Here is a 22,741-nt window from a genome sequence, read left to right on the forward strand (position 1 = left end):
TTATGTTTACAGACCACATTAGGTACCGATTTAAGGGCGAGTTGGTTAGTGGAGGCACAGGACCGGTTCAAACAACCATCACTGATGTTGGCCGCGAGCAGGAAACCAACTCGGGTCGCCGGGTTTGTGGTGCAGTGCGCAAACCACTCCGCTACAATTCCCCATGTTTAACACACAAAGACACTCGCATCGAAAGTAACGTTGTTTTTAACACGACCTTCGCTGCTGACAATGGATCTCACCTTGACAAAGGTGTTGACGGCCATAATGGCCATGTCAGGCTGGTTTTTCGCATAGTTCATTAGGTACAGGTAAACAAGTTTCTTCAGCTCCAGGTTATCCGTCTGCATGCAATTCACCACGTCCGGGAACAACGCACTGTATGTACACACAGACACGCACGCACGCACGTGTGAAGTTCTTACAGCTTATGAATATGATTAATGAGTTTGGGGCAACAAAAATCATGCATACGCACGGATGAAGTAATACTTTCCAACATGCGTCAGTCTTCAGAAGTATTTAATGAAGCTGATAGGGAATGTGACGGCAAATTTTTTGGCAAATTACCCTCCTTGTGCTGGTTTGGTGTCTACTGGGTTTTGGACAACGCTTTTATCAATTTGGCCGGTTTCAAATCGGGCAAGTCCCTAATAGTAATGCAACTCTGTGCTAAAATTGCGTATTGTGTTCGTATTGCGATATCTGCATGAGTTACAGTGCCACCCCCCCACCCCCCTTTGTAGACAGATTAATCGATGGCCGGACAGAGCCAATGCAGAAACTCGATCAAGCTTAGTTGGAAAGCTTTGAAACCGCACGCGTCCAATGTATGTTGGTGGTGCTTTATCACCGAGGAGATGTGGCTGCGCTACAAACAAAACAAGTTCACATAAAAACGTTTGCGCAACATGGACCGTGCGCATGGAAGGTTTTATGAGAAATATGTAAAAACTCAGTCCTGTTGTGTAATCAGCAGGTCCATGTACAAGGCTATTGTCAGTTTACTGCTGGATGAGGGCCTCCATATCATACCATGAGGGTCATGGAGGTTATTTGACCATACTTCACTCCGCTGGCCAGTGTGGGATGGCAAATGCAGGGAGCAAAGATGCACAGTAACAACAATATATTTTTTCTGCATTGTTCCCTGCTACCTAAAATGTATCAGTCCCGTGTCAGCCTATGACAATCTGGCATGCACAGTGGTCACCCATCCAAGCAATATCCAGGCTAAAAGGGTGCTTAACTCTCAAAATCTGATTGCGTTCGGATGCATTCCAAGTGATTGGGACATAGGCCTTCGTGGCGGTGTTAACCATTGTAAAAACCACCATAAAGGCATATGATGAGAGATGGCACAGAAAGCATAGTAGAAATAATATAAAGTAATGTTTTGAAACAACGCATTCTTGCAAACCAAAACTTCTGCCTTCACTGTCGATAATCTGCGGTCGCCATGACTGTCACGCTCAACGGACTGCACATGCCCTACACTGTTTATTTACACTCAACAGGACGCAGTGCCCACTCTGCTGAACGTTGCATTTTTGCACCGGATAATTCGGCCACGTGATCGGTGATGTCAGTGTGTCATTTTTCCCTCCATTTACACCGGGCGTCAAGTTTGTCCAGAAATATCGCACTTCGGCATTTACCCAACGGGTGAAATAAGAATGGCGCGACAAGCTCCGAGAGTGAACTTCGGTTAGCATGCCCTCACCTGACGTCCTTGCCCACCGTCATGGAGGCAATCACCTTCTTCACAGCCTCCTTCTTTTTCTCCTTCTTGTCGCTGTTGAGGTCAGCCTTCAGCTCAAAGATCTCACCTGCAAGGAACAAAGAGCTCAGTATGTCCGCTTGCGCAGAGCGTCAGGCCACAGCCTAATCTGCCTGACTCGTGTTTTTTGTCTTTCATTACATTGCTTGTTAGTTTTATCTTTATGTACTGTTTAGTTTTACATGCTTACTGTATACAACATCGTGAGATACTGGCACTATTTAGACTAACAATATAGAAATACAATAAGTGCATCCAAGCGCACAATACATAGAGCGCGTGAAACAATTAAACAAATAAGATAGCAAATAAGATCTTACCATCGCGACACGTACACCAAATGGTACATGTTGAATACATTATTTTCAAACTATATGTGAGGTTCATGGATACATTGCAGATTCATGACTTTGGAAACTATAAATCTACATGCCCTAAGAATATATATAATACTTAAATACAAATATGAACCCGATTCTGCACAACTGAATTGCAGAGGGGCCAAATTGTCACATCTCAAAACACATTATGATCGACATGTGTTAATGTTAATTTTAAAGAATTCAGATTCAAAGTTTTTTGGCCAAAAACTCTTACATGATATGCTCTTTATTTAATGACATTAATGTGCTCTTGCTCAAGTTGGCCTGTTAAAGTGTGTTAAGTAAATAACATAAGAGTACTTGCATTCAAATTTTTTTTTTACCAAAATGCTTGTTAAATTATGCACATTCGGCAGTACAAGAGCAGCGCTAATGTGCTGTATAATTTCTAAAAGCACTCTTGAGTGCACACATGCTTTGCAATAATCATGACCCCGTCATGTGGCCACCTTCCTGTTGTTTTGGGTCACGCGGCAAAAAAGGAACACGCCTCAAGAACTGGTGGGCGCCATACAGCCATCACAACATCCAGTGGCTTGACAGACGATATCCTTCGAGATGGGTTGAAAAAACTGGTGCGAGTTTTGCCGCCGCCCAGTGATGAAAATAATGTTTGTGAGAAACAAGAGGCACCAGGGCCATGGGCATAAATAGTAAAAATGTCGTGGCTTAAATCGAGCACTTTGGACACACAGAAGTGGCACTTTGTGACATTCCACAGACAAATAATTTGTCAAAGTTTGTGACATTCCAAAGTCACAAATAATTTGTCAAAGGTGTGATGCTGTGTCCATGACCAGGATTATATTAATTGAAAAAGGAAGTCACAAAATTCACAAATGATAACTTGGATCAGATTCATGTAACTGATAAGCAGGCCATGATTGAAATAACTGCTAAAACATTAGTCACTGCTTCAGATAACAGCCAGTCATACCTCCCCGCTCTCCAGAGCACCAGGTTGGCCCTGATCCAGGCCTCTCCATGCACAACACACTTTGTACACCGTTGCTGTACTACATTGAATAAACCTTCCAGTGTTCATGGAATGTTCTTGCCTATAACACCAAGCTTGCTAACGGTGTTTAGAAAGCCACATTCTGCTGATCAGATTCAGAGAGCCGAAATCACTCTGGCGTTTGCCTGCGCAAACAAATGCTGCTGGAAAACAATGCACCAGACATCCCATAGGTTGGTAAACAAAGCGGTAATTTAATTATCATGTTGCCAAATAAATTCCTGTACATCGACTTAATTTGAGGTCATATATGGTGTTCATTAGTGCACTGCTTACATCAATCTCTTTGTACAATACTCTGCATTTCCTTACACAAAAAACAACAATACTTAATACCCAGTAGGAAAAAAGACACTTATCACCCACATACCTTTTTTGGTGGTCGTGAAGTACTTGGAGTCTGTCATTTTTAAATCTGCACGAAGACTGATAAGGAGAGACACACATAGATGATGACAATCCTTTTCTGGCAAAACAAAAATCACCGATAGTAAGCAACTCTCAATTACTATTTTGTATTTATAATTGCATGATACATACATGTACTCGTGAGTTTTTTGTCCGTCTGAAAATCCTGCTTAACGCTTGCAATCCCGCAATTTAAGATCTATTTTTGATATTTTACCAATACCACTGACTAAAATAACCTGGATAAATACCCAACTGAGAAACGCAGAAAGCTAAGCAGTGTTTAAAAACCTGGATAGTACTTTGATTGGCAATCACCAAGATAAAACTCGTATGTTTGGCTGTTGTGGGGCTAGATTTACAGCAAGGGACAGTAAAGAAAAATATATTTCTCATACCATACTACTTCCTAACATCTAATACCCCTGCCTTCACAAATACGCACTGACCAGTGTGGTGAAGAACGGTCAAATAACCCCCAAAAGCCACATGGCACGAGGACGTCCTGATCCACCCATGTGTCTCTTCTAAAGGAGACCTGTTGTCTTAATGGGATCTCAGCCAGTTTTAAATAAAATACTTCAATGAATGTCTGCCCTGCAGTTAAACTTCGAAAATATGTTTATAAAACACCCACCTCTCAATGTTTTCTGGCAGGAACGTTAGCAACCAATTTATAAAATCAACGGCAGTTAATGTAGATACCGGTGGCATTCCATACAGGTACGTTTTGTCAAAAGAGCAATGATATGCCAAAACGCAGATTGTTATTGGAAAAGAAGCCTTACTATGAGATAATGAGTCGTATAATGAAAAGCACCAATGTGGCTGAAGATGACAATTTTCATTCAATGCATATTGGCATCTATGACATATGGGCAGAAACATGAACAATGACCAACACAACAGAACAAACATTGAAAATATAGCATGGAAAACTGTGCTCAGAATTGCTACAATGAGACGTAGAAATAGAAACACTGATCACGGAAGAAACCAAAAAAATTGAGATCTTAATAAATGTTGAGATAAGTGGGCTTGAGCTGCCCCCATTGCTGAAAGCAATGGACAAGACTCGGGATGGAATGGCAGCCAAAGCAGAGTAAATGCCAGAGAGAATAACCAGTGCGGAAATGCTCACGTGCAGGAGATGTAACATGGCATAGCATAACAGAGTGGGTGGCATCGGCATGGGGAAGTCATCATCCACCAGTTGACAAGACAGCGGCTCATGGAAAAAATTATGGGGTTGCCTTCTCCCACCAGCTGGCTGCTTTATGAATGTTTCAGATGTCCTAAACCACAACCAAAAACGTACTCGTACTGTACACAACTTTGTAAATCCGATGCTGGATGAGGCCTTAACAACGCTGTGCGATTTGCGAGTATTATTATGTGATAATACTTCACCACGCTGGTCATTGTGCGTTTGAGAAGACGGGAAACATCAAGCTGCCCACGACATAGCCTTGCAGCGGGCTATGATGTGCATGGTGGTCACCCATTCCAGGCTCAAAGCCTGCTTTCGAATTCGAAATTTGACAAAGATGGCTCGCATTCCGGACCGAATTGATCACGGGCTAAAATCGCTCTACGAATGGAGCAGACTCCTCTTGGAATAATTACCACCACGAGTTAAAATCGGGTTATAAAAGGTCCACAGAGGTAAGTCCCTGGTGTAATGTATAACCGTGTACAATTGCTGCACACGGCAATCTATGTGTATATGTTCCCCACCTCAGCTTCTCTACAAATGTAAATTACAAATTGGGAGTTACATTCTAGCAGACATGGGATCAATTAAAACAAATGTGTAATCGAACCGACGTTCTACTCAGTATGGGAATTGAGGCGGTATTCATCTTCCGTTTACAGCGAGTAATGGACAATTCGGCATTCCTATGGCAGGGCCGAGTCTTTCATGGGACATCCACAACCCGACTGCTCCACAAATTGGTACGAGTTTATACCGAGCCACCTTGCCGTATAATTGCTATTACATGTGCAATGTCAACTCAAATTGCGTTTGCAATTCTTTACAAATTACACAACTCAATTATATCGGACTCAGTTTCTGCACCAAAGACGGAGCTAACATACAAAGTGGACAAAATTTAGAAAGACGCGACGCAGCATTTGCTAAGGAGACTTGACAGCTGACGTGACAGACCGCAACAAACAGAACACTATTTTAATCATTCAACACAACGTGACAACACGTCGGCAACCCTTGCACGACGAGGGGTGTCCCATCGGCGACAAATACACTCGTGAGACGCGCGCTCGCCATTCAAAATACACGCTCGGCTCAAAAATACGAGACTTGGCAGCAGGGGCCTAGCGTTTCGTGCAAAAGCCTCGGCCTTGCCTGGACGCCCTACGGGAATAGGCGTACGGGGCCGGGCAGAGGCCGCGACCAACAACGGCACCGGTCACCCGAACAACTTACACTTCACGAACAAGCCCCGTTCAGACACCTCAAAACAAATGACGCAAAATTAAAGCAAAAGAAGACCGATGCAAAGGGAGGGAGCGGGGTTGGTCGGGGTGGGGAGGAGGTTAAGATACCCGCCGCTGGTCTGAGAAGAAGACGACGAAGAGCCGTGAGTGACGGGGGACCTCGCAAGTGGCCGGGGATGAATCAACGCCCCAAACGAAGATGGCTGCCGGGGTGTCGAGCCGACCGGACGTGACGTGCATCCCTTTTGTATATTTATTTATTTTAAAGAGGACCGGAGCCGGGAGGGGGGCTCGCTTCGTCGATTTTTATTTTAAAAAATTTATTTTAAAGATTTTTATTTTTAAAATTTCATTTGAAAAATCGAGTCTCCTCTACTTACGATCGAGTTCGGTTCCAAGGGGTTGCCGTTCGTAAGTCGAGTTAGCTTCGAGGGGTGTTACCGTTCGTAAGTCGAGTTAGGTTAGAGGGGGTTAATGTTCGTAAGTCGAGTTAGCTTCGAGGGGTATTACCGTTCGTAAGTTGAGTTAGGTTACAGGGGGTTAATGTTCGTAAGTCGAGTTCGGTTCCAGGTGGTTAGTGTTCGTAAGTCGAGTTAAATACCCAGGGGGTTACTCTTCATAAGTCAAGTTAGGTTCCAGGAAGTTACTGTTCGTAAGTCGAGTTAGTTGCCAGGGGTTACTGTTCGACACATCCATTTAGTAAAGTTTGTTTTTTAACAAAACATGTCAATTATTTGCTAGTACAGCACACAGGTGTGTTGGAGAGTAAACCCACAACATTTACAATTCGAATACCGTGACCTTTCACCAGTAATTACAACTAGCATCATCAGGCGGACAGCCAGAGTTGTCAATTCCGGTTTCTACCTTAAATATTCATCCATGAATCAATCGATAACCCGACTGCTGTGATTGCAAGTAACGACGGGCGCGAGGAGGGGGTATGCAATGAAAAGTAATATTTAAAAATACTTTTTTTTAAACACGCTTTAATGAAATGTACCGTACTCGTAATGGCAAAACTCCACAACTCCAGGAAGTGGCCCCGAAGCTTGCCACAACGTAAGGGACCGTGGTGATTTACAGCCAACGTCAGTTGAGCGTGGACAATTAAACCCAAGCCGAAACATAACATATTCAAAATATGGTTTATTTTTTTTATTTTTAATGATAGAATATAGTATTGTCATCAGTATGACATGAGTATACCAAGTTTGCAGTCGATAGCACATTGGGAAGTGGGTTAAAATTGAGTTACAATATTTGAGGATACGACAACAACAACAGACAGAGTGAGTTAATAGAAAGCGTGTAATAAAAAGATTGTTTAAAAATATTTTTTTTACGATAAAATATAGTATTGGCATCAAAAAGACGTAAATATACGAAGTTTGCAGTCGATATCACATTGGGAAGTGGGTTAAATTTGAGTTACAAGATTTGAGGATACGACAACAACAGAGTGAGTTAAATAAAAGCGTGTAATAATAAAGAGAGCAATTGTAACGCACACCGTATTTGCTCACTCTCACACACGAAAGAGAGAACGACTGGAAAGCGCGAGGAAGGAAGCACAGGCGAGTGGGAGAGGCTTGCAGCCAGGCAGTGAGCCGATGCCAAATACCGCCATCTGCCTCTCCAAGCTCTGCGGTCCTCGATATGTATGCACTGTGTACGTGTTTTGTATATCGTTTATTGTTAAATTTGAATCACAGTTCCTATGATCACTGTTACATTTTTATAGCTTTATTTTGGTGATTTCGAAAACGTTTTGGTTTAGCCATATTTGTTTGTTCTAGTACAGAGTTGGACTGATAACTTTAATCTAAATTGTCTTCTAGTTGTTATTGTTTGACTTGCATCCCACTGGGATTTTTGCACACAATGTTGATATACGGTGCTTTTTCTTGTTCATGTTTTTGTGTGTTGCGTTGCACCCGAGTCAAGAGCCGCATGGCTCACAGGGTTATCTCCATATATATAAAAGGCAAAGTTGTGATTATGTGTGTCTGTTCAAAATCTTTAGCGTACTTTCCGACATGCAACAAACTTTTAATTTGCCATGTGGGTACTTTCCAGACTGTACACCATGCAAACATTATAAAAATACATTTTCTTTTTGGGGGGAGAGGGGAGCTCAATAATGCATTTATTTTTTGCACGGCAAGTGAGCTGTGACGTCACATCTGTCACGTGACCCGCACACGTGGAAGCGCAACGCATTGTAGTGTCGTGGTTCGCGCGCTGCGCTACGAACCCGGCGACCCGAGTTCGATTCCCGCTCACGGCCACCACCAGTGACGATTATTTTAACCGGTCCTGGGCCTCCCCTAGGTCGACTCAGCCTCAAACGAGTAACTGTTGTGGTGTGAACATCGCCACTGGGGGAGACAAAGGCGACCGGGTGTGGTGAATCCAAGTCCCGGCCGAAGCCGGAGTAGTACAAGCTAGTACCTAATAAATGAACTGAACTTTCGCACCGTACGTAGCCGACCTATGAAGGTGTTATCGTTCAATTAATGAGTGTTAACATGCGGGAGGAAAACGGAGCACAGGGAGAAAAACCTCTGCAGCGCGCGAGGAGGCAACTCTCTATCCCATACAGATGGCACAATTGGGAGTCCACACATTTGTGCTGTACCGCCTTCTCATGTGGCTGCACTGCCCCCTTGTGAAAGGCAGAAGAGCTTTGGGTTTGATCTCCCACGAAGCTCATGGTCCACCTCACAACCCATGCCAGATGCAAATACCCGATGCACAAATTATGTAAACTTAAGAACTATCCATGAGTGTGCGTGCCGGATCCACAAAAATGGAAGGAGACACATCACGGCGACACGTTCCGCTAATTCCTGACGCGGTTATCGAATGGGAAATTGTAGTCGTTACCTCTGCATCTACATCAGCAGTAGGAAGGCCTTAGGAAAGCAGCAGCAGACCAAAAGGAGACTGCCCACCCCCCCCGGCTGCCCCCCCCCCCCCTGGCTGCCCCCTCTCGCCCCGGCTGCCCCTCCCCTGGCTGCCCCTCCCCTGGCTGCCCCCCACCCCCCCTTGGCTGCCCCCCCTTGTTTCCACCCCCCCCGGCTGCCCCCCCTTGTTCCCCCCCCCCTGGCTGCCCCCCCCCCCCTGGCTGCCCCCCCCCTGGCTGCCCCCCCCCCTGGCTGCCCCCCCCCTGGATGCCCCCCCCTGGCTGCCCCCCCTTGTCCCCCCCCCCCCCCCCGGCTGCCCGGGTGGCACGAAGGAAAGAGTGCGCGCGTCCCCTTTAACCCGGTCTGCGTGATGGTGGGTGGGGGGGGAAGAGGCGCGCCCCGCCCCCTCATCGCCGCCCTTCATCCGCATTTCCCAGTCGGAGCGCGGGCGCCGGCCTCGCGCACGGACACAGGACACGCGCACGCGCTCACGGACACGCGCGTGCACGCGCGCACGCGCCTTTCATCAAAGTCGCTGCGAGAGCCGCCACCGCCGCGGAAGGAGAGCCGAGCCGCGCCTCCCGTGCGGGCTATCGGGAACAACAACAACAACACGATTGAGTCGTCCCCGGGTTGACGAGAGGCGCCCGGAGGTGAGCGCGAGGGTTCCGGTGGCATTGCGCGGAATTCTCGACCGCGTGCAGGCGGTATTACTCAGTGTGTGTGTGTGCGCGCGCATGTAACAGGCCTCGAGTTGACGGAGAGTTTTAAGAGTGAACGGTTAACAACCGCAGAGGCCTCCGTTCGCAGATGAGGGTCCTTTTTGCCTAGGCTATGTGCAGCTCAAGCTCAGGCGGGGTGGTTGAAAGCGAGTCCACTCAGCTGCACGTCCTTCCTGTACCATTCCATTCCCCCCGTCAGTTGCAAGTCTCTCCCGTACCACGCCAGTTCACTTGCTGCAGGTTTCTCCTGCACCGCATCTCTCCATCCAGTTCCGAGCCGACCTTCACTTGCTCACAAATCTGCCGACCTCGACACAAAGCGCCCCAGCCGCTGGTCCTTCCAGAATCGGTCCACTGAGCTCCTCCGCCCCCATCAGTCAACTTAACCTCAGGTCCTCCTGCACTTGGGTGCCACACGGTGGCAAGATGTTAACTCCCTCGCCTGGTGTGCGGGAGGTCGTGGGTTCCATCTCGACCCTGACGCCTGCTGCTGTATATTTGAAGTTTGCGTGTTTATCTCTCTCCCCGTGAACGCGTGGATTTTTCTCCATGTCCTTCGGGGTTTTCCTCCACATTTAGAGTCAACATGCGTTGTAAAATAAAATAAAAAAATATTTACTACAGTCTACTGAGTTCCAGACGACCCTGCAACCATCTGTCCATTCGGCACTGTTCACTCAGCCCGAGGCCAACCGCTTCCTGTGTGCGTGTGTCCAAATTAATCCACAACAGCAGGCACCACTCGCCACTAAGCGCTTGTGCCAGGCTAGGTGCACTTGGAGGCCGTCACGTGAAGTGTCGAAGGCTCGCTGCGAGCAGTTTCACTGGACAGGCGCAAGGTGCCGTGGCTTCATGGACTGAGACGACTGGCAGATGCACCGCCTGTTCTCCAAACACCACACACCATACCTATCAACCCGTACGGTTTACCCCGTATTCTTGTGCAGGGAAATTGAGTTTTCAGGTCCATACGGCGTGCAGCCGTTTCAATACGGGCAAAAAAAAATTGTCTTTTTGTTTGTTTCTTCCTTGTGATGAGACTTTGTAGAATGAACGTTGACATTTATAAGGGGCACGGGGTGACCAATAAGTTTTGAATTGGTCTGAAATAAGGTAGGGCACTGATAAGCGGTTGACAGCTATGACACACACACACACTGCGACCCCTCCTCTCCCCGCAGCCTCCACCCGGGGCCTCATGGCTGAGCATGGCGCGCACCTCGCCTCGGCCGCCACGGCCCTGGACGGGGCCCCCTCCGTGTTCGAGGCCCTCGCCCAGGACGGGCTCGTGTCGGCAGTGAGGCCCGCGCTGGGGCACGCGTGCAAGGTCAGACTCGCCCTGGGCATCATCATGATCTCGAGCCGCGATCAGAGCCGTCCCGAGGGTACGGCGAATAGGGGGAGACCGCTCCGGGCCCCGCGCGTCGACGTCACGGCGTCAGATGGAATACTTTCGGTTTAGGTTGAAGCAGACGTCGCAAATGGGTTTTGATTCCTTACCCGTACCCGGCCGCACCAGGGTCGCAAACGGGTACCCGTACCCAGCCGTGTTGCGACCTCTGGGTTGAAGGCATCGGGGGGGGGGGGGGGGGGTCCACGCAGTGTTATTTGCCCCGCACCCCCGCACCCCCCCACCCCCATGGACGGCTCTGGCCACTGCTAGACGAAGGTCTCCACCCCAAAGCAGTCGCCATCGCTCACGATTCATTTGCAGCAACAATTCACCTTGGCACCTGCACACGAGCTCATTTCACCGCTCCATCTCCTCGGCAGGTGACTTATCGGCCGAGTTCCATCCCTAAGACTTCCACTCCCGTCATTATTCATGACCATCCCAATACCCACACTGCAATACCACACCTGAGCAGCGTGGACATCCATACACCTGTCTGTACCCCACACTGGGGTAATTAGATTGTAACCGGTGAACCGGCCACCGGCACCTCTAGTTCTCAGTGTTCATGGAAATGTTTGCAATCTGTGCCTCGCCACCGACTCAAATCCTGATCGCACCCTAGATTCTCACAGAACAGAACAATGCGGACGTCCAGAATACAACACCGAATTCGAAACACAAACGTCATCGCACCTCCTCATGGCTTTGACGTTCCTCCTCCTCGAAGGCGCCGGTGTAACCATCTACCGCATCATATCATCAAAACCAGGCCGATGCGCACATCTCCTTCATGACGGGAACTAAAAGTCACAAGCCACAGGAGTGCGATTGTGGCCATGCCACCCAAACTGTGAACCGTATTGTAAACCACTGTAGTCCTTGCTGCTTTAACGGAGGAGTAGCAACACCACACGAACTCTCTCTCTCCTGAAGCCCTCTCGTTATGGCCAGCAGACCTCGACATTGCCACTGAGCCCCTATAATACCACATCGCCATTCGCTAGCAGTGTCTTGACATCGACTCGTGAACCAACCATCCACCCGCACACCCACCACGAGCGCGTGCAGGTGCTAGCCGAATCCCGCCCGGCGCTCTTCGGTCAAGCGTGGCGCCGCTTCGACGAGCTCTATCTGCTGCTGGACTTCCTGCTGCAGCGCCACAGCCTGCTGCGCAACTCCGCCTCCTTCTCGGAGAACTTCTACGACCTCAAGCGAGTCCCCGAGCGCCCGGGGGCGCCGGCCGGCTCGCGCCTGCCGCGCCGCGAGTTCTTCCTGTCGCTGGCGCTGCTGGTGGCAGCGCCGTACCTGCGGCTGAAGGTGGAGCGGCTGGTGGCGAGGATCCGAGAGGAGATGGACTGCGGCATTCACCTGCCGGACTCGCGCAGCGTCAAGTCAGTTGGGAGTAAAACATTTTCTTTTTTGACAGTATTAAGTTGCCAGTTCCGATTTCTCCCGGCGTGGCGGTTGAAAACAATGGACGAGTTTATTAAATCCGACCCTCTACTTGCCTCTGTCCGCCGAGCAGTACAGCGGTAAATTGGCAGGTCGTGTGTGGGGGGTGGGAGGATGAGGGGTAAACTGTGGGCACTGCCACCTCTTCCAAAACGTCTGGTCAGCACGGAAGAGTAGGCCAAAATACCCTCGAAAGGGGGCTCTGAAGCTCAGTCTCGTAGAAGCCCATGGGCCAGCAGTGGTGTGAGCAGGAATTTCTGGACTGTACCTTTGCCTTTTGTATTGTTTGACATTTTATATTAATTGTTTGTGCAGTGTTGTTCATCCCATTAGCGCATATGTAACAGCTTAATTCCATGAATCGTAGGTCATTGAGTCGTCCACGCATGTTAGACGCTGAAATGTATTACGAGTGTAAGAATCGAGAGAGGTAGCGCACAGCGGTTGGTGCACTGTGCTACAAACTCGGCAACCTGTTTTCGATTCCCGGTCACGGCTAACATCAGAACCGGTCCTTGGCCTTCGCTTGGTTGACCTTAAAGGAATACCTGGTGCAGTGTGTGTAAACATGAGCACTGAGGAGACACGGCTGCGCATTTGTGATGTGAACCACACCACAACCTCGTCGTGTCCCATGCCCGCTTTTCATAAGTGCCCGCTAAATAGCACTCGCCCCAACGCTCAGTTAAGGCTTCACGGGGGATCTTCGCCCGTGTTGTTTTTCTGTGCCCCTCACCCACCCCAGGCTGTACCGCGCCTTCCTGGCCGCCTTCCCGTTTGTGCACATGACCTGGGAGGGCGTGTGCCTCTGGCACCAGCTGAGCTACGCGCTGGGGCGCGGCCGCCACCACTCGCCGCTGCTTCGCTTCGCGGGCGTGCGTCTCGTCTGCCGCTCGCCCCTCGACGGCGCCGGCTCCGAGGATGGACCGCTGGCGCTGCCGCGACATCACGGGTCCGGTAGCACAGACCGGCGGGCGGCGTCGGAGGAGGAGGAGGGGAAGGAGTGCGGTGCCCCCAACGCTAACTACTAAAAACTAAATTGCTGAAAACTAAAACTAAACAGTGGACAATTGTGTTCACCACTAAAAGTTCCTTTGGAAACTAAACCAAAACTAAGCTTTTACTTTTACTAGGTAAGGCCCACGGAGCAATGTAGCTCTTATTCAGAAGTGACCTGGCCCCAAATGATAGCTCAACGAAGTGGCTTATCATGTGGAACTTTATAGCAGCCAAATATTCTAATCGCATGTTTCTAACCGTGAGGGAAAAACCGGAGGACCTGCAGAAAAATCCACACGACCACGGGGAGAACATGCAAACTCCAAATATACAGGGCGTCAGAGTTTGGATCAAACCGACGACCTCCTGTATAACAGGTGAGGCAGTTAACATCTTGCCACCATGGCGAGATGTTGACGGCGGGGTCCACATCAGGGCGATCAGTTGCGCGACCAAATCGCGCAACTTCACTGCCTGCTTAGAGAGGCGTCCACACACAAGCCGTTCAGTCACATGCAACAACGAAGTTGCGTGCAACAACCGCGTTGGATGCAACAACCAAGTTGCGTGCAACTGATCGCACGGGTGTGTTCATACGAAAGCAATCGGTGAGTGCTGGACCGTCGGTGAAGCAATGTACCCACGTAAGCGACACGGGGGATCTTTGTCCTTGTCACTACAGCGGTGTGCTCGGGGCGCTGGGGTCGCTGGCGTCGCACGCCGCCGTCAACATCTCGGCCGCGTTCTCCGTCGCCGTCTTCTTCCTGCAGTTCCTCGAGAGTTTCTACGCGCTCCGCGACGTGGGGTCGAGTCTCCTGGGCGGCGGCGGCGGCGGCGGCGGCGCGTCGTCGCTCCTGCTGCCCGACCTGCCGACGCCACCGCCGCCCATTCACCTGCACGCAGGTGTGTGTCGTCGCGCGCACGCGGGCAGCGTCTGTGCCTCCCTTCATCGCGTTTCGTAAAAAATATTTTTTGACAAGCGAGCGACGTGGCGCAGGGAGGTTAGAGAGACGCTTGAGCCAGGACCGCCGAGGATCCTGGGTTTGTGTCGGGGTTCAAAGGCGTCAAACTGTGATTCAACTGGGTGCTCCGGTGTAGAGCGATGATGGTTCCAGCCGTTAAATTGGTTGAATTCCAGCTCTGAGAAGGTATTGTATATGTTTATTGGGAAGGGTTGGTGGTACATCGCTAATTACCCATTTAAACACGCGCACACGACGATGGTCATCACACTGGGTCACCGGTTCCATCTCCCGGTGCGGCAATTGAAACGACTTTCTTGAATCCCCCCGCCTATCTTTCCATCCGGCAGTATAAATGGGTACACCACAGTTAGTCAATTGTCATGTTGAGTATGGTGGGGTAAAGCGTGGGTACTCCCACCAATTCTAACATGCCTGGGCCAGCGCGCAATAGTAGACCAAATACCTTGCTGAGAGGGTTTCCAGAGCTCCGTCTGGTCGAGGCCCTTCCGCCATCAACGGCACTTTGACGCTTCTAACCCGCTCGCCGTCTCTGCCGCCGCAACCCCCGGCAGATGCGGAGCTGGGGGATGGGCCGGCCGTGCCGCCCGGCGTGTGCCCCCTGTGCCGACGGCGCCGCACCAACGACACGGCGCTGGCGACGTCAGGCGTGGTGCTGTGCTACCCGTGCGCGTACGGCTACGTGCGCGAGCACGGCCGCTGCCCCGTCACGGGCTACCCGACCAGGGTGCAGCACCTCGTGCGCCTCTACCCGCCTGAGCAGTGAGCACCCGGAGCCTATTTCACCCGACCCTGACCCGACCTGACCTCGGTTCACTACGGAGCGGATGCCGAGCGGAAGCAGAAGGAGCAGAGGAGGGCGGCCGAGGAGCAACGTCGTGGCGAGGTGTTTCGGAGGCCACCGCTGGCCACGACGAAACCAAGGGAGTGAGTTCAGAATCAGAATTTTTGTTTAGACTGGAGGAATCCGATGAGCCACTAAGCTCTTTTTCACAGACGTCCGGGAGAGTGAACGTAAATCGGGAGTGAATGTAATAAAATAAATGGGGGGTAACTTCCCACTGGGATGGACCGGCCATGACAGGTAACTTCCCCCACTGGTGAGTTACCTATCAGCTACAGCTCGCCAGGCAGCAGTCAGCTGGCGCTCCTGCCCTACCCCTGATGCTGTCCGTGCGACCTGACTTGACGTCACCCGACCTTGAATCAACCTTGTCCTGGCGCAAACCGGCATCCACCACAAGGCCGAGGGTTGGCAGCGCGTGAATGGCCGAGTGCTCTGCGTATTTTGCTGTGGGTCCGATCACAGTGCAATTCCATACCTGTCAACCCACACGGTTTATCCGTTTTCTTGTGCAGGGAAGTTGAGTTTTCAGGTCCATACGGCGGCGTACAGACGTTTCAATACGGGCAACAACAAAAAAATGTTTGTCTATTTGTTCGTGTTTCTCCCTCTTGTGATGGGACTTTGAAGAATGAACGTTGAGATTTATAAGGCCACGCAGTGACCAATAAAGTCTGAATTGGTCTGTAATAAGGTTGGCGCTGATAAGGGGTTGACAGGTATGCAATTCCGATAGCTGCGCAGTAATCATGGTCATCATCGCCATCATTCTTTTACAGTCGATTTATTGAGCTGTACGCCCATCATTCTGTTTATATCTCAAGATCGAAAGGAAAGAAAGAGCAATGCAATTTTTTGTTTGTTTCAAGTTTGTGTTTTTTTGAGAGGGCGTGATCCGACCTGGAGAGTGAACAGTGGTGGAAACTCTTCGTTCCTATGACGGGAGGTCACTCAGTTCTTCCCTCCAGGCGGTACTCACTTCAACAACCCTAGAGGGGACGATGACGATGAGCCGACGGGGATTTGAACTCGCGACTTTCCCGTCTGCGAGTTGAGCCCACGGCGCCACCTGCTGTCAAGTGCAGTCATTCGCCGGCTTGGAGCCACGTGGTGAAGGCGGGGAGGTTAAAGGTCCCACGCACTCGGCCACTCCGCTGTCGTCCCACCGACCCGCGTCTGTTCAACGACGCGAACCACCGCCTTAATTTTAGATTTGAAGCTTTCGTGACTGCAACGATTCATATTCTTAGGTTTTTTCGGTAAAGTCACGTAGGTAAAGAATTAGGTTTTTTTTTATTTCATTTTTATTTTACTTTTATTAATTTTAATTCTTTACCTACGTGACTTTACCGAAAAAACCTAAGAATACACCGCCTTAATGTATTTGGGCCCTGCCACGACTGTGCAGTGAAGGCACTGTAATTGTAAAGAGTTGCACTAAGGTTGTGTTCGTGTGTGTAGTTAATCCTGATACACATTTCCTAATTCTGCGATGCAATGTCAGTTAAATTAACTGGATTTACGTTTTGTTTTATGAACTAATAAAATATGTTATCATCTGTCGGATTTTTGTGCCCGTCGACAAATCTTCCAACTCGCATCGGACGGCTCCAGGACGCAACATATCCACAAAATCAGAGATCCACCTTTTGTTTTTGCACACTCCATTGTACCCGCAATACGCGCACACAAATCGCAGACGGCTCAAGACAAGTGGCAGTGGCATTGGCATAAGCAGACTTTCATCCAGCAACGGATAGAAACTGGCTTATGGCGGTCACCAGGGTCGAAGGCTTCCCCGCTCGATGTGACCGATCGTAACTATGGTAACTATGCTAACTATGGTAACGACAGGCGAGTGAACATGCGGGTCACCCTGACCCCGACTCCTGCAGCTCGAGCAGTAGTTGCCGCAGATCCTCGCGCACACGCAGCCCCGACAGCTTCCTCTGGAGCCCGTGAAAGTCGGCGCACTCCAACAGTCGTTCCTGCTCCTCCTCCCCGTCGCAGCCCTGCCCTGCGTGGGGCAGGCCCCGTCTTCCCCGCTGCTGCCCTCCTGCCGAAGCTGCCCACCGCTCTTTATCCTCGAGCTGCTCCTCCTCCGAGCCGCATTCTCTCCGCCCGGGTTCGTCGCCTCCGGGTGGCGACCGCTCCGGGTTTTGAGAGCGGACGCCGCCGCTGGACCGCGAAGTTGCGTTGGGGTCAGGGGTCAACGTAGGCCAGGTCATTTCCAACTATATTTTTACCAGGTGGCGTGATAAGTCTGGCGAGTGTGCTGACGTCGCGTGGAGGAATGGTGATGTCGCGCTAAATGAGAGATAGTGTTTCGGTTTCATCTCAATTTGTATTTCTCTGGCCGACTTTAAGGTTAGTGTTCGGGGTTAGGATTAGTATCTGGTTTAGACAATAGGGTTAGAGTTAGTATTAGTCTAGTAATTGTGGTTAGACATCCAGTTAAAATATTAAATATGATTTGGTTTAGTGTTGGGGGTCATAGTTTGAGGGTGAGAGTCAGGGTTTCAGGTCACCGGATTAATGTCAGGGTTTGAGGGTTGGGTGCAGGGATAAAGGTTACGAGTTTAGGGGTATGGTCACGGGCAAAGGTCAAAAGCTCAGGGTTAGCGTCACGGTTTGAGGTCACGGGATCCTCACCGGCCACGGCGGCCCAGGATGACGCACATGGCGATGAAGAGCGGCAAATCGACGCCTTGATCCTCATCGCGCAGTCCCAGCAGCGAGACGAGGTGAGCGAGGAGGGGAGACCTGGGGCTGCACAGGAGGCGTGCAGCCTCCTCCGCCTCCTGTACCACGAGCCAGGATCATCAACATCAATGTGATCGTCGTCATCATCACCATCAAGGACATTGTCTCCATAAACATCAGAAATATCGCAATTATCAATGTCTCCATGATCATGATTTTCATCACCAACATGGCCATTGACATTCTCATTACCATGTAGTACAACATTACCGTCTTCGTGATTATAGTCATCATTTCATCATCTTTATCGGCGCCATGGTGATAGTAATCAGTGTCGTTATGATATCTGCCGCAACTCATCATTAATCTCTTGGTGATGGAAATTCCGACCGTGTTTTCAACTGGCAAGGGTGATGAGCCGGTGACTACGAATAGAGCCCTCATCATCATTGTTGGATTCAGCCAACATCACCACAATTATAGAAGTGAAAATCCACGGACGTTTGCTTTCACCATTTTGTTCGCACCCCCCCCACCCGCCCCCCACCACTGCGGCGAGGTCACTAGTTCAGGAGGGTTCACCGGGAGCGTGAGGAAGCCGTCCCCGTCCCGATCCGCGCTCCGGAACGATGCGACGAACAGCTCCGTCCACTCCGGGGCGCAGCGGCAGCGCCGGCGGGCGTAGGCACGCGCCGACATCCCTGAGACACGGTCGGTCGCCCCACCCGCAAGCACCGGCACACGGTCAGGTTTTCCACCGCACGGCTGAGCCGCGGCCAGGCCCGTGGCCCTGGCCAGCCCATCACGGCTCGCGCGGGCGCCAGCTTGCTTTTCCACTGCGGAACCCAAGCCGTGAACGAGCCGTGACGCGTGTATAGACGACGCGGTGTTGCCGTGACCCAGGCTTTAGAGCTCAGAGGTCGAGAGGTCGTACCTTCCAGTTCCCGGAGGTCGACAGGAAGCTCAAAGCGTGCTTGACGTGGGGACAGGAGGAGCGGTTCCCTGCCGAGGCCCAGAGAGACGTTCCCGTCCTGAGGGATTTATAACGGAGCACACAACACGAGGGGATTAAACATCCTGATGGTAGAGAATCGTTGAGGCTTCGCTGGTTAGCCAAAGGGCATTGCCATTTGCCCCAACGATTCATCAGGAGGGAGATTTATGTGTGTGTATGTGGGGAGCGATGACCCTATGAACCCGGCGACGCGAGTTCAATCGTCGCCCATGGCCAACACTAGTGGCATTTATATGAACCAGTTCTGGGCCTCCCCTAGGTCCACTCAGCCTCAAATACGTATCTTGTGAAACGTGTAAACATCTCCACTCGGAAGAAAAAGACGGCCGCCCACCCCCTCGTGTGCCGTGCGTGCCTTCATAGGTGTTCTATAACAGCACTTGCCCCACCAATCTGTTCAGGCTGTACGGGGGATCTTTGTCTTTTCTATGTGTACGTGTGTGCATGTCTCTGTATACCTGTGTTTGTAGGTTTGTAGTGTGTGTGTACTCTGAACCGTGTCATGCGGCTCTTCATAGGTCTTCTCGAACATCACTTGCCCCACCAATCTGTTAAGGCTATACAGGAGATCTTTGTCTTTTATATGTCTGTGTCCGCCTCTCTGTATATCTGTGTGTGTACGTGTGTGTGTGTAGTCGGCACCGTGTCCGCGTGCACGCTGAGACGGAGCGGCACGTGCGTGAGAGGCGTGTCGCGTGTGTCGGGCCTCAGCGGGAAGAGCCGCCCTGCGTGCCCCAGCGAGAAGCGGTGAGGCAGCTCCTCCGTGCCGGCCGCCGCCACCGCCACTCCCAGCCACTCGTACACGGCCTGCGCCACCAGCGACAGGAGGAATCGGGGAGTATTTGGATCACTGTAGTCCAGGAGGAGTAATCGAATTCCTGTAATCCAGGGGTAGAGGAAACCACAGCCCGCATGGGCCGGATACGGCCCACGGCATCATGATGCCCACCCACTTTGAAACGGCCTGCAAACAATATTTATCCGTCGCTGCGAGCATCTCATCGGCACTAATCGGGTACTAGAGAGGGAATGTTTTTTATCTGACAAAGCTGTGTTTCACTGCTTCGCTTCCGTCGCTGCAAAGGCGTCTTCACACTAGCTCGACACGGACGTTGTTGTTCACGTCATTGTAAAATGAATGCTAAGGTGTGTGTTCATTTATTTCAAGGATAAGCTTCAAGGATAACCAATGGCTTCAACATAATTACATGCGATTTGCATAAGGGGTAAATGATCATTTCTCTCACGCACTTATGTATCGTGTATGCGATAAACAAAAGAGGACGATCCTTGGAAACACTGCACAGGTGGTGATCCAATGCCCCCTTTTTCCATCACCACATCCGAGCTGTGGCAGCCTGGGGCCCTGTTCCTTTCCTCGAACCAAACTGTGATACGCTGACCTTACAGGGCACACTGAATCTGGCTTGGGGCCAAGCAGGATCAGGCACGGGGCTAATGACGCGAGGACACGCCGTTGCCGCGTCGTGCGGTGTGACCTGCAGGGTGTCGTGCGGGAGAAAGTATCCGACAAACTCCCTCTCTCCGAACTGAACCGAGACTCTTCTCTGCCCCAGGGAGACGGCGGCTTCCTCCGCGGCTCTCTCTCGGCTCACATTCCTCTGCCGGGTAAAACAGACAAAAAACGCGCAGCGATTCACTCCAACTTCGAATTCCTGGCCAGGGATAAAACCTCAGCGGTCAGCGACATGTGAACCGGTGACCAGCACGTATCTGACCAGCAGCAGAATTGTGATCATAATAGCAACGATGGTAATGCAAATGTTTATCGCTTCATTCATGCAAATTGTACCTCAAAACGCTAAAAATTGCGTACCACATTTTTCACGAAACCAAAGGGAGGAGATCTCCACAGAGACGGAACACAAACACGATCAAGCGGACCGAGGTGAACTACAACACGAACCACGTGGGGCTACAATAAACTTTTTAACGCCCGACATCAGAGACAATCCAGGGAATCACCACTAAGGTCATCATCAATCAACATCATAGCAGCAGCACACTCAGCATCATTATCAACAGCTGGATCAAAATCATCATCATGTTGCCTTCATGTCCCGACCATCGTTGATATCCACTTGCACGCAGTATCGCGCGCGACTGGAAAAAACCCGATGGGGAGTTTGTAGCCTCCTCGACATGGAGGCCCGAGCCGCCAGTGGTGGTGGTCACACCTTGCTTGCGGTCTCGCGGCTCTGCTTCAGGTTGTACCGCTCCGTGAGCCCCCGTCTGTAACGACAGGCACACACGCGCGCCTCACTCGCGGGCCACGCTCCAGAGTCAGTCCCAACATGTGGGGGCACGGAGCCTTCTCGAACGCGCAACCCTAAAAAAATCTGGAACACCCCCCGCTGCCTGCCTGCCTGCCACCGGACGTCCGAAATGCGCCGAGTGTCTCTCAATTCCGTGGTCCGTGCAAGACACACCTGTTCAGATTCGCCTTCCCATAAAATAAAACATTTACCATCTTCTTGGTTCTTTCGGAAAAGTCACGTAGAAGGGACACAATAAAAATAGTAAAAATAAAACATAATAAAATAATTCTCACGACGTTTCGGCCACAACGCAAGCAGCCGTCCTCAGGTGAAGAATGACGCTGTCTTCTCGACAGACCTGTTCTTCACCTGAGGACGGCTGCTTGCGTTGTGGCCGAAACGTCGTGAGAATTATTTTATTATGTTTAATTTTTATTATTAATTTTATTATTTCCCTTCTACGTGACTTTACCGAAAGAACCAATAAGATGAATCCCTGCAGTCACTAAAGCTTTAAATCGAAAACATTTACCACTTACCTTTCTAATGATATTTGTAGTGCACGGTTGCACTTTATTTTCTGCACGGTTGCAAATGACTTTGCTCAGTCGGTGTTAGCCACTGAGCGCATGACGAGTTTATTGTTTTCATTCCTGTTGCTCTATGCCCCCTGTACCGTTCCCGTCCCGTTGTAATGTGCACCGATGCTTACTCTACGGAGGGCGATGTCGTCACGTAAAATAATCATCGATCGATTGAGAGCGACGCTCGAGCCGTCCCTGCGGTGCTGACCGCTACGCAACTGTAGAGGTGGGGAGCTGCGGGGAAGTGCGCTTCTCACATCCTGGATGCCACGCTCACAGTGGGGGGCGGCTTCACTGGGGGGGGCCGCGTGACGGTGACCGGGGGCAACCTGAGTCCCGGACGCCGCACATCCTGCCTCCCCGTCTCGCCGCCCGTCTGATAGGAGAGACGCGCGACACACACCAAGATGAGCCCACGGGCGCCGGGTCGTGGATTTGGGTTTCCACCGCACGCGAGTGCTTCACGTTCATCAAGCTGGGCGTGCGGTGCGCTAACCGTTCACCGTAGGTGCGAGCAGCGCCGGTGAGCTACCCCTTCACTTTTCGAGAGCAACTCAGCTTTATGGGGCGCCCTTAAACAATGGATTGTGGTGCTCCGATTGGCACGGTTGGCTACGTACGGTACGAAAGAAGAATGTACGTCAAAGAGGACGATAAAGAAGTGCGAAGTAACCGGGGAGAGAGCCTAAGGAGACCAGATTGAGAAGTGGAGAGAGAGAATGCCTTGTTGAACGGGTAGTGTGGTCTTCAGCCCGGGACTTAGACGTCTCTATCGACTGTGAGTTCCTGATCCCCCAAAAGGCAGG

The 22,741-nt window shown here is 50.7% G+C and overlaps 3 protein-coding genes across 6 annotated transcripts in view; 1 reads left to right on the forward strand and 2 right to left on the reverse strand.

Moving 5' to 3' along the window:
• The window catches only part of LOC144945303 (AP-1 complex subunit beta-1-like), a 72,160-nt gene extending 65,874 nt beyond the window's left edge, over positions 1-6,286 (reverse strand). For 2 of the 3 annotated variants that reach the window (XM_078873715.1, XM_078873712.1), the window contains exons 1-4: positions 6,158-6,286; positions 3,552-3,607; positions 1,724-1,829; positions 243-378 (exon numbers count right to left, since the gene is read on the reverse strand). In XM_078873715.1, coding sequence (XP_078729841.1) covers positions 243-378; positions 1,724-1,829; positions 3,552-3,588 — 279 coding nt within the window. In that variant the 5' untranslated portion in view covers positions 3,589-3,607; positions 6,158-6,286. Of the gene's footprint in view, positions 1-242; positions 379-1,723; positions 1,830-3,551; positions 3,608-6,038 lie in introns of all 3 variants that reach the window. The other variant, XM_078873713.1, reaches the window with a different exon arrangement.
• A 3,102-nt stretch (positions 6,287-9,388) lies between these two features.
• PEX12 (peroxisomal biogenesis factor 12) lies at positions 9,389-16,913 on the forward strand. 2 transcript variants are annotated; one of them, XM_078873716.1, is made up of 6 exons: positions 9,389-9,611; positions 10,862-11,007; positions 12,145-12,467; positions 13,274-13,485; positions 14,210-14,430; positions 15,065-16,913. In XM_078873716.1, the coding sequence occupies exons 2-6, from the start codon at positions 10,879-10,881 to the stop codon at positions 15,314-15,316; spliced, it is 1,137 nt and encodes a 378-aa protein (XP_078729842.1). In that variant the 5' UTR covers positions 9,389-9,611; positions 10,862-10,878; the 3' UTR covers positions 15,317-16,913. The 2 variants fall into 2 exon arrangements, with proteins under 2 accessions (XP_078729842.1, XP_078729843.1); XM_078873717.1 differs by having other exon boundaries at positions 9,390-9,611; positions 13,274-13,480.
• Positions 16,914-17,674: 761 nt separating this feature from the next.
• Positions 17,675-21,563, reverse strand: LOC144945456 (uncharacterized). Its single transcript, XM_078873973.1, has 7 exons — positions 21,523-21,563; positions 21,271-21,325; positions 20,572-20,694; positions 19,715-19,879; positions 18,992-19,088; positions 18,640-18,758; positions 17,675-18,155 (listed from the first exon to the last, which is right to left on the reverse strand). The coding sequence occupies exons 1-7, from the start codon at positions 21,561-21,563 to the stop codon at positions 18,003-18,005; spliced, it is 753 nt and encodes a 250-aa protein (XP_078730099.1). The 3' UTR covers positions 17,675-18,002.
• Between the last annotated feature and the right edge of the window lie 1,178 nt (positions 21,564-22,741).

This window comes from Lampetra fluviatilis, chromosome 37 (assembly GCF_964198595.1).
Source record: "Lampetra fluviatilis chromosome 37, kcLamFluv1.1, whole genome shotgun sequence".
NCBI classification, from domain to species: domain Eukaryota; kingdom Metazoa; phylum Chordata; class Hyperoartia; order Petromyzontiformes; family Petromyzontidae; genus Lampetra; species Lampetra fluviatilis.